This window comes from Fistularia commersonii, chromosome 26 (genome assembly GCF_037954325.1).
Source record: "Fistularia commersonii isolate RoL2024-O1a breed Wild chromosome 26, RoL_Fcom_v1.0, whole genome shotgun sequence".
Lineage (NCBI taxonomy): Eukaryota > Metazoa > Chordata > Actinopteri > Syngnathiformes > Fistulariidae > Fistularia > Fistularia commersonii.
The window spans coordinates 3,193,831-3,205,705 of NC_141309.1; the positions used below are offsets into that span (position 1 = coordinate 3,193,831).

Sequence of the window (11,875 nt, forward strand, 5' to 3'; positions counted from 1 at the left end):
AAACGTCACATCATGGCGGCTTGTCGCGTATTATCCTCGGTGATATCAATAGAATTAAATCAAAATAAGAAGTAATTTCAGGATATTGATCCCGAGACGCAATTTAAATATCGCATTTGGTGTAACTCAGTTTTGAGTGCAATATCGTGCATAAATATGCGGCAGTATATATTGTTAACCAACCTCTCACATCACAACAGTAGAACATGCTATGCGTGCCTTGAGCTAACGTTAACTGTACAAAAGAAGGAGTCATAAATCCAAATAATATCTACTTTTATATCTGCCCCCGATACGAAACAATGTTGGGCTTTTTGACCGCAAGACAGGCCGGTCTGGATGACCCTCTACGGCTGAGACGCGTGGAATCTACCAGGAGGTGAGCGCCGACACACGGACCTTAGTAACATTTCTAGAGGAAATACTCTTCTTCTTCTTCTTCTTCTTCTTCTTCTTCTTCTTCTTCTTCTTCTTCTTCTTCTTCTGCTTCTGCTTCTTCCTCTTCTTCTTCTCGGCTGCTTCCTTCAAGAGTCACCACAGCAAACCATCTTCCTCCATCTAACCCACTCTGCATCCCTTTCACTCACACCAACTGACTAAATACCCTCATTCTCTACAGCTAGAAATCTCCTCTCAGGTCTTCCTCTTGTTTTCCTGACTGGCAGTTCCAACCTAAGCGTCCTTCTGCCCAGAACTTAGTTTTCTCTTCTATGTCCACGGCCAAATTGGGTCTGGTTTTACCATAAGAACATCTAAAATGTGCTGTCCCTCTGATGAACTCGTTCCTGATCCCATCCATCGTCCTCACTCCCAAAGACAACCCCAACATCTTCATCTCTGCTACCTCCAGCTCAATGTCTCCTATCCACTGTATGCTTGATTTTTAAAATGCGTAGGCACACAAAAAAAAATCCACTTTATGTTATTGATGCAAAATTACAATGCGAAACCGAGAACAATATCTGAAAACACTATGCTTATGAATTTATTACTTTTCATGTGGTCAAATATGTAACATTAAACCCCAATGAATTTATAAAGTTTGATAGTTTAGTGGGATTGTGTTGTCTTATGTGCTGCTATTGAATTGTAGGTGTGCATTTACTGTTTTTTTTTTTTTTTTGTTCATCTCACAACAATTCACAGGACACCCTGCAATGCAATTATATTTCTCTTTATGTATTTTCCAAGGGTCCTAAATCTACAATTGAATCCAGATAGAGACCTGGAGAGAATTCACAGCAATGGCATCAACACCCTTGACATCGAAGTAATTGAGGGAAAATAGTGAGTCTGCTCATTTCTGTCATAGTATTAATTTTACTTGCCATATATTCCTCTGAAAATATGAGCCAAATTAACAAGTCACGTAATAAATGGGCTAGCATTTTAATTATCAGGATTTGATGGACCTGCCGCTAATGTGCTGAAGACAAATACAATGGCATAAACTGGCAGATCTAGTCAATACCATGCCTCAACTGTACATTGCTCTTTTCGCAGCTAAAGGGGATTTTAACCCTAATTTGGTGTTTTATCTAAGCCTTGGCTAACTAGTGAAATGCACATGACCTTAGATTGGAAGATCATGTACATTTATTGGTGAGGTTCCTGCCAGTTTTCTTACAAATGTTGATTGAACATGGAAATATCTCATTAAATCCTACAAGTGCTGTAACTTCAGTAAACATTTTAATATTATTTGTCAATTGCATTCAATACATGCTATTTTTTCAGCTGACATTTCTATTAGAACTAATTCTACTGATTGCAAACTCCATAGATGACTGGCAGCTGAATTTTGCTTATAAAGGATTGGAACTGCACTTTTTTTCAGGGGAATTTTAGTTAACAGGGTTTACAACCAGATTTCACGTGAATACTTTCTATGGCGAACTAGCTGGAGATTGCAAGAAAAAAAAAAGCCAAAACCAAGCTCCTATATTTTGTTCAGCATGTTGTCTGGAGGTGCTGATGGAGTGATTGCCATCTATGACCTGGAGAACTACAGTGGCAAATCGCAGTACACCTGCAAAGCAGTCTGCACTGTTGGCAGGTGAATATCATGCAATTTACTCTTCTTGTCCACAAGATGGCAGCATTATCTTTAGATGCTGAGAATCTAGCGTTCATTTTTTTTTTAACAAATGAAGAAGCCCCACGTCTCCTCTAAACAATTTCCCAAGCATGGGGTCTTTAAAGTAGATCTCATCTCGTAAGTAGAACTTTTGCATTTAAACAAAATAAAACATGTGCGTATACTACTTCATAGCACTGTCTTAAAAGACTTTATTTGGTGGTCTTTCATGGTATTCATATTTTTCCTTCATTTCTTCTTCTAGATCATTGTGATCCATGCAATACAAATAAAGAAAAATATAACAAATAATTCCTTGAAGGAGACAAATGGCACATGGTTATATGTGTGATTATGTGATAGTCCGATGCATTGTCGTATTTTGAATGTAAAAGAAACAAGCTTAAAAAAGTCTATATGAGTACATTTTCAGTATTCTTAAAAAGCCTCACTACTTTTTTTTTTTTTATTCCTCAAATGACTTAGGTCAAGCCGGTATGTCCACAAATTCAGCGTGGAGACAGTCCAGTGGTATCCTTATGACACTGGCATGTTTGTCTCCAGTTCCTTTGACAAGACCCTGAAGGTCTGGGATACCGAACGCCTGAAAGTATGTGACTACGTAAATGTAACTAACTGACTATTCTACTAAATGTTAAACATGTCCCGAAAAAGGACAGAAAGGCAGTGTCGCTGACCATCTTGCGCCATGGGCTGAAACCGTACCTCTTCACCAAGTACTACCCTACTAATCGCACGTAGCCCCAAACCCCCTGCCAAAAAAAAAAAAAAAAATAGGATGAAATGAATATATGTAAGTATGTATATGGTTCTGAGATGGCTATTATCTTCGGTGACTGAATTGCACTTCTTGTAAGTTGTTTTGGCGTCTGCCAAATGACTGTAATGTAATGTTGTACATGGTTGTATGTGGTCTTTTGGTTAACAGCTAATGTTCTGTGGGGACTGTATTACCAAATGCAAATGCCGATCATCACAATAGTAACGTAATATAGAATTTAATGATATAAATTGACAATTGATATCGATTCCACACTCGAGGTCCCCGAGGAGCTCGTTTCTCCCACCTTGCACACCCCATTGTCCCACACAGCAAACCCTGTGCTGTGCTAGAATTACAGCGGCATCATGTTTACCTCAGCAGGTCAGGGAAGGGGCAGAGAAGAAGAAGCCAGTAATATTTTTTAATCGCCCGCCTCTGTGTTTCTCTGTTTCTCACAAGTGAGAATTGGGAGAATAAACATGAATTCTCTGCAAACAGAGGATCCTCTGTGAACGTTTGCCACTTGCTTAGTCCGTTTCGGTACTGGCACAAAGCGACGGATGGGAAACAGAGAGGCTTTTTCTATTTGCTGAAGAATTAGCTTTTTGAGCTTTCCGCTGTAGTTGCCTTTGTCTTACCTCATTCATTTTCTTTGGTCTTGTGCTGTGTTGATTCCAAAGTTAAAATTCAGGCTTGCTGTTTCAGTTAAATTTAATGCCACTGACAATCGTGTCCAAAAACCTGATCAAAAAGGAACTATTACAGGAAAGAGTAAGGAGGAACCGTTACTGAAGGACATGCAAAATACACATGCTGTTTGTTAAAGCAAACAGCAAATACAAGTGTTCGTGTATGTTTGTTTGGTTACGTTCCCTAATTATTCTCAGTATTTAGAAAACATCTGCATACTTATAGTGCAACATTTTATGAATCTTATGCATGCTTGTGTGTGTAGATTTGTGTATACTGACGCATATATTTAGTAATATCTGCTGGATACTTGTGTTTGTACATGTGTCCACTGAGGCGCTCATATAATTAACAATACTCAATTCAAAGTACATTGCAAAGAAAAAAAACAGCAAACCATAGCTGATCAAACAGTCTTTTCTGTTTGTTTGTTGCCTTTCTTTCTTTCATAACCCACAGCCAGCTGAAGTATTTCAGTTTGTCGAAAATGTCTACTGTCACCATCTGTCCCCCATCGCCAAGAAGCACAGTCTGATTGCAGGTGTGTACATCTACCGTCACAAGTTTTGATGGTGACTGAAGAAAAAAAAAAAAAAAGAAAATTGCCACAGACCTCGTGGCATTCGTGTGTGCTGGAAGCGGAAGGAATGCGCCATAAAACTTTTTACGTGTCCTGTGTGTCACTAGTCTTGAGACATCGAGGCCAGTATGCCTCAAATACAAGGCAGCCTGGTTTTAGCCCCGGTAGATAAAGACATTTACCGTACCTACAGAAGCTGGCCAGAAGCATGGTCCACGTTTACAGACTACATTATGTGGAAATATACTGTAGGAATTCACGTTTCACTACGCCACATTGCCAAGCAGGACGGACGAGTTGCTCATACCAGCTGATGTTCTCATAAAGGTGCACCTCAGTTTTGCCTTCACCACTGACAGTCGTGTTGACACACCTGTTTCTGAGCCTCTTGTCTATCTTTTTTTTTTTATTTTTTTCAGCTTTTTTCATTATGTCTTCTCCTCTCAGAGATCACTCAGATGCCCGTCAAACAGGTTTCAATCGTGCTGGGGTGTCGAGAAAGACTCTGTTAAAATAACCTGTTCCTGAAAAGCCAAACTGGCTTGCAGATTCTTGATTTTCTTTTTCTGCTTTTTCAACTCTCTTTTTACTGATATAATTACCTTCTTTATCATGTAGAGTGGCATTTTCAGCTATGTCAATCTGCGGGTTTGCGTTATCACATTTAAGTTAGTATCAGTGACCTAATATGCCAGCCACACCTCATCTGTAAGAACCTGAGACTCCAGTTTTTAAAGTTTGAAGCATTTCTTCCTTTAAGTTGTTGGTAGTCATTCTCACACACGCATGCCATGATTTTCAGTCCTTCTGTTGCGCTTTTGCCTCTTAACTTTGTTGAACTTGTGTTCCGATCGGGAACAGAATGCTGCCCCGTCGCTCTTCATACTCATGGTGTTTTTCTGTGTTTTCAGTTGGAACAAAAGACCCTAAAATCCAGCTGTGCGACCTGAAGTCCGGCTCACGGATTCATGTTCTACAGGGTCTGAGCACATAACCATGAGCTCCAGCACTTTCTTTTTTCTCACTGAATCCCCGCCACATTGGTGATAAAGACTTTGTCCTTGCTGCAGGTCACAGAGGGGAGGTCCTTTCTGTGCGATGGTCACCTCGGTATGAACATATCTTGGCCACAGCTAGGTAGGCACTCTGAAGGTCAATCTCTGTGAATGTGTCTTCAGTATCTAATACCACCATCTAGTTTTGTAATCCCAAATGTTTCCCAGCAGGTTTTATCCTACAAACCCAATGCCAATAATAATTGCAGCAAATCTGTGATAGAAAAGTGCTGGGGTAGTCTCTTTCCGCCTCAAGTATAGCATATAGCATATGGCATATGCAATCCGTGCCTGTTTTATGCTACATTAGACCTGCTAATTAATCCACCGGGACCACAATGGCTCTGTCCCTTTTGACTGTAAGTGATTTTGAAAACAACTGGCACGCCAAAACGTGTTAAATCCCACTACATGACTTGGCTTTTAAAGTTTCCGCAGCACACGCTGGGTTAAATGATACACCCTTTGCATGACTGAACTCATGAATCCCCACATTGTACCTTGTAGGACGGCCGTTAACGCAGGGTGATCTGTTCCTTTGAAACATGGAGATAAAAAAAAAATCATTATGCTTTCTTTTAAGTGCAGACAGCAAAGTGAAAGTATGGGATGTGCGTCGGGCCTCTGGTAGTCTGTTTTCTCTGGACCAGCACAACGGAGAAAAGTCGAAAGCCTCCTCTGAGGCAGGTACTGTCCTCTTAATTTACCTTAGCCTTTTCGTTTGTTTGTTTGTTTGTTTCTCGCAAATCCTGTGTTTCCAGGGATCTCGCCCTTCTTCTAAATAATTACATAAGATAAACTGGAGGAAGTATTTTAAAAAGAACAAAGAAGCATTAACGAAAGTGGCAACCACCAGGGTCTTGGAGGAAGAAGAGAAGAACTACACCTATTGATATTTAGCATGTATACTTGCTATCATATAATGATAAACATAACCTTTTACACACAGATTTTTTTAATTTTTTAAATCAGACAAAGGAAAAAAAAGGAAGTTGGGAAGAGCTGTTTTATTGATCATAACCCTAAAATAAACAGGAAACCACCAAATTCTAAAATAAACAGGAAATCACCAAACCTGTAAGAGATTGGGTGTCACTTAAACATCACCTTGACAAAAGTCATCCTGCCCCGAGAGGAAGACCTCGTATTCGCACTGTTTTCACAGTGTCATATTTTCTCTGTGCAGTACTCTACTCTTTCAAGAGAGTCCCAAATAAGGAGTGACTGCTACGGTATGTGAAGGCGAAAAGCTGTTCCAAATGAACGGACCTCTGTATCCTGTTGAAAATGGCAAAAAGCTGCGTCCGTGGAACCAGTTTTATAGATGATGGAGTTTTGGTTTCATCGACGGTTGCTTTGCGTTTTAGCAAATCGATTGAAAAAATTGCTCTGCCACTGACTGTTCAAGGTTTCCACTGGGCCACTCCACAGTTTAGATGGAGGTGTTTCGTAGACACCATAGTGAGGCGTAATCATGGAAGAGCCGTGTGAGTCATGTTTAAAAAAGGTTCAGGTTAGTCAGGTTAACCCGTAATACACTTCGTCTCACTGGAGGAAAGGTCAACATTTTGTACATACTGTATCCATGTTGCATCATTCTATCCAAGTGAAGCGGCTAATTGTTACAGAAATCACTGTGAAAATATGACCCTCGATCAAAGCAAGTGTCCTGAGGAGGACAGCGATGGGTATCAGTGAGATGCACGACCGTAGAAAGAATTCCCCTCGAAGGAAACGGAACGTGTCCGATGTGTTCCAGTAAACACGGCCCACAACGGCAGAGTGAACGGCTTGTGCTTCAGCAGCGATGGGCTCTACCTCCTCACCTCAGGAACCGATGACCGCATGCGGCTGTGGAACAGTGCAACAGGGGAGAACACTTTGGTAGGGCTGCTCTCTTTGTGTGTGTGTGTGTGTGTGTGTGTGTGTGCGCGTGCGTGTGCCTTGTGTGTTTTAAAGGAGAAACTCTTAAGAACATGCCACAATTTTGAGAACATTCTGAGGTTTTCATCACTTGCAGCAACACAGGAAGCTATTTGAACTGACCTTTGCCTTACCTATCTATCTATTGATCGATTTTATTGATCCGTATATCTGTCTGTCTGTCTACCTCGGTGTTTGTAATTCACATTTTTATCATCAGCCAGAAACTGGCCAAAGCAATTTGTGAAGTCTTGCTCACCTCAGTAGAGGTGACAGAGCGTCCTATCTTTACCTATCAAGGATTTTTGACTCTGATAAATAACATACCTTACAATGTCTGACCTTGATGGATAGGAACTGTGAAATATCTAAAGCTTGTGTAAACACTGCTTCACGCCACAGAGGCTCCATCTCTTCACATCTGCTCACAATATTAGGAAATGTGGCTGATAAACTGATGTAATGTGCATTATGCTTTGTTAGATAGATTTTTAATTCAGAAAGATTCTTTGCTTGGAAAGACTGGGCTGTGACTACTGCTGTTTTCACTAGATTTGAAACAAAACCTCAGTTAGAAAAGGAAATTATCTTAGTTTGTTTCTTCTTTCATAATTAGTTCATGTCTTGTCTTAACATGTTTGTCTTTCTACACCACAGGTAAATTATGGCAAAGTCTGCAACGAGAGCCGTAAGAAACTGCAGCTGACAGTGTCGCGTGGCTGCAGCCCAGAATTTGTGTTCGTGCCCAGTGGCAGCTCAGTTGCAGTTTATACTCTCCACACTGGAGAGCTTGTCACCATGCTCCGGGGTCACTATAACAATGTTGACTGCTGCGAATTCCACCCAAACTACCAGGTGAGAGCCAGCGAGGACCTGGCGGGTGAGCACTCGATCTGGCAGGATTATTACACGGGTCGACACTGTCTCATCTAGGCATCGCCGTATGAAACGGTTCAAATGACTGTTTGGTTGTTTCTTGTCTAACACTGACCAGGTGGAGTTCTTAGAATGAACAACAAGAGCATGAACGGTAATCTTGCCCTGACACTAATGAGCGAACACATTGGAACAACGTTAGGAAAAATGACAAGTTAAGCGTGTTTCGTTTTTGCGTGTCAATTTACCCCTTGAAAGCACGGCTCCAATAAAATATGTTGTACTGGAAAGATTTGAATTTCTCTGCATGGGTTAAAAAAAGCATATTAATCAATTATCCTCATAACACACCATGGACAAATGTTGGAGTGAGATTTGGTACAGCTGAGACACTCTGCCAGTTGATGCTTTGTAAGATCGCCAATCAGCACGTGTGTCTTTGTTTTACTCCAAAACTGGCTTGAGATGGGTTGCTGTTTTACCAGGTAATGCACATATAGAACGGTTGGCGTTTCAGAACATGCGGCAGATCGCTCACTTGAGTTTTCCATTTTGTTCAGGATCAGGAAGCCCTTTATTTTATCCTCCTGAGAAACACTTAAATTGTTAAAACACCATCACCGTCTGCAAAGGGTCCTTTTCAGGTGTTCACCATCTTGCTGAATCTTATCAGCCCAGTATCATTTGAGGGAGAGTCCATGAACTGGCCTGTCTTTTGTTATTTGCTATACCAGCTATTTTTCTACAAGAACAGGTGTCGAACCCCCGATCCATATGAATCATATGAAGGTTTAACTGCTTCGTCTTCCATCTGATATTTCTCTCATCTTGTGGTTTTAGCCTTATCTGAATTGAGGTTTGAAAAAAAATTATTTTGCATATAGTACAGAAAACATATTCTCGCAGGACATTTCAAACATAGGCTCTTCTTAAGATGCTTACCAGAGATATGTGTATATTTCTGGTAAGCACATTTGGTGTGCAGATTTTTTGCAAACCTCTGTCAATGTTTTATATCCAGCAGTGCATGTGTGTCTGTGTGTGTTTTTTTTTCTTTTTTTAGCATTATCTGCCATGAAGGATTATCCTACCTAAGGTTTACAGTACATAAACAGGCAGTCTAAAATGTAATGTGTGAATTTCAGATCATAAGATAAGCCAAACTTTATTGCTCCCCAAAGGGGGAAATTCTTTTCACAGCAGTTGTAATGTCAAAAATAAATATGAATATAAATATAGAGAGACAGTTAGGAGACAGACGATAGCAAAGATATCCACAAATAAATAGACAGCAGAGAGAATAGAAACAATATCATCATTAGGGATAAGAATGGACAACAGAATGGAACGGTTAGGGTAAAAAGTAGACAGCCAAAACTGAACAACAATACAAATAGAATAACTCTGAATTTCATTCAGGTATGATTGTAAATTCTAACTGAAACCTGTCTTTAATTCATTCTATGACGTCACGCCCCCTTCAGAGCTGTCATTGTTATTCTTTGTGTAGGAACTTTACAGTGGAGGGAAAGACAGTAACATCCTGGCGTGGGTTCCTGTCCTTCGTGCCTCAGACGTGGAAGACAAGTCTAATCATGCAAATAAGGTACAAAGTGGCAGAAATAAAATATCGCAGGATTACAACGGGAAGCCTTCACAACAGTTGGTTCGATACTATACCGGTATTTCATGACTACGTCGATTTGCAGTTATGCTCCTAATGAGTAAGGGGCATTATCATGTAAGGAATTTTGACGCTGACATTCCAATGCTTGACTGTGAGGAATTTGAATGATGTCACTTTAGTTATTCAGAACAGTTTTATAGGAAAGTTAATAGATAAGATAAAACTATTACATTATTCATTTTTGTGTCAGATGGCTCCAAAATGACAGTAACATTATGCAGATAACAACAATAAACCATCAAATTAGTGAAGTTTAAAAAATAAGTGTCTAATGACTAGTATGCGTATGAACAGTACTTAGATTACCAGTAGAAGTGACGTAAAGCACAAAGTAACGCAAATTAATGATAGTTTACATGGGGAGTAACATTGGCAAAGATTGTATTACATGAATGTAAAGATAGCAAATTATATTAAATGTAATTGTAATCATAGTAAGAATAATTCTAAAAGTAATGAAAAGTGAGGAGTAATATTGCACGGGACAATATTGCACATGGTGTTAAAAATATGATACAGACAATAGGGTTAGATGAAAGAGGTTGGCTGCGGCGGTGACCCCTGAAAGGAAAAGCAAAAGTAAAAGAAGTATAAAAACATGAGGTTACATGACGCAAACACACAGGACTTCTGTAATCACACCTTTAATCAGGTTTAGTGGTCTTTTTCCACCAACAATATGAATATATAGAGCGCAAATGCTTTCATCTAATCGCTGGAGTTTATCATGTTAGCGCTTTAATATAAATACAGGCTAATTCAGCTGTGGGATAATATTTTGCCCACATTTCACAATAGATTTTAATTTGAACAACCTGCTACTGCCACCGCTTGAGTTTCCACCGGTTGATTACTAGTTTCATCTCACAGATGTCAAAATTAACTGAAAGCCAAAAAGTCAAAGCGTATAGTCCAAGCTGGCTGGTCAACAAATCATAAACGCAAGCTTCAGATGATGGGTTTACAACCTTTTGAATGTGTAAATAAATGCAGAACATGAATAATGTGGAATATGGCTGTAGGGAAGAAAGTGTTTGTTTTACATTCACCAGAGGGGAAAATATACTTTCAGGTAAAGTCTATATAACTGATAGTATTTGACAGCAGTATTTGCAGACTAAAACATGTCTAATAGACATTTTTTAAATGAAAGAAGGGTAATTCATTGGTGATGTTTCATCATTGGTAATGTTGAGCTTTTGTTTCTTTTTTACAGGACATTACTGGCCAGTCTTCAAGCAATCCTGCATTTCAAGATGCCTGGAGCAGCGACGAAGACTAGTTACATATAGGCACACATTCGTATTAAAACACTCAAGTCAAAACAAATTGTTCTTAAATGCCATAAAATGAAAAGAGGAGTTTGGGGAATCCATGGAAGGTCCTCATGTTTGTGAAGAATAAAGAAAAACACCACTGAAATTTGTACTTTATCATCATATTGTCATTTTTTTTTTACAGAATAAAAACTTTTCATTGCTCTTGTTACACAGCAGTCACTTCTTACTTGACTCTAATGTTTAGCATATGTTGGCATTGCAAACATTTGTCAAGTATGTTTTCTCTGTAGTCAGTTCAGACGATGGCAATTATGAGCATAGCCTCATATTCAAAAGCTTACATTGTCTTGTTCTTGGGAAAACTTTGCATTTCTATGTTGTTTCGTAAGACTGTGCCTTAAAAGTTTCAGCAAGGAGGGAAACTGAAACTACTCGCCCCCCTTCCTCTTTGAATCGGTTGTAACCTGTGTCGCCAGAGATCCTGATAGGGTTAATAATTGCAAACAATTTTTGAATTGTGCAAAAGATTCCTATTCTATACAATGGCAACTCAAGAGTGATGATGAAATGTGTGTGTGTGTGTGTGTGTGTGTGTGTGTGTGTGTGTCTTTTTTAGAAATAACCATCCCTTTGGGGATGATGTCAAAGGGGTTTGGCAGAGTTTGTTCAATTCATGTACAGAGGAAGTGGATTTATGGGTAGAAGAATGCTTAGGTTGGAATTGCTGCGCAGGAGGACAAAGAGAAGACCTATGGTTGTATCGAAGGAGGATGTGAAGTTAACTGGTGTGAGATATAGAGAATTGGGTTAGTTGGAGGAGGCAGCTCATACTATCTCTTGACTTTCTAGACTTATGTATTCACCTATCAACTCCTGGGACTATTATACCATTTCTCCAGTGCACTGTGTTGCTTGCCTCAGTG

At 39.6% G+C, this 11,875-nt stretch overlaps 1 protein-coding gene across 1 annotated transcript; it reads left to right on the forward strand.

Moving 5' to 3' along the window:
• The first annotated feature begins 9 nt into the window (after positions 1-9).
• Positions 10-11,154, forward strand: ercc8 (excision repair cross-complementation group 8). Its single transcript, XM_086174051.1, has 12 exons — positions 10-379; positions 1,192-1,287; positions 1,955-2,056; positions 2,564-2,687; positions 4,011-4,092; positions 5,043-5,111; positions 5,202-5,268; positions 5,770-5,873; positions 6,946-7,070; positions 7,767-7,964; positions 9,496-9,591; positions 10,889-11,154. The coding sequence occupies exons 1-12, from the start codon at positions 303-305 to the stop codon at positions 10,952-10,954; spliced, it is 1,206 nt and encodes a 401-aa protein (XP_086030177.1). The 5' UTR covers positions 10-302; the 3' UTR covers positions 10,955-11,154.
• Positions 11,155-11,875: the final 721 nt, after the last annotated feature.

Excerpts from the sequence above, each read along its gene's own strand:
- ercc8 (XM_086174051.1), top strand. The coding sequence starts at position 303 with ATGTTGGGCTTTTTGACCGCAAGACAGGCCGGTCTGGATGACCCTCTA. Across the intron at positions 5,269-5,769 it reads CATATCTTGGCCACAGCTAG|TGCAGACAGCAAAGTGAAAG; the intron begins GTAGGCACTCTG and ends CTTTCTTTTAAG. Across the intron at positions 5,874-6,945 it reads GAAAGCCTCCTCTGAGGCAG|TAAACACGGCCCACAACGGC; the intron begins GTACTGTCCTCT and ends GATGTGTTCCAG.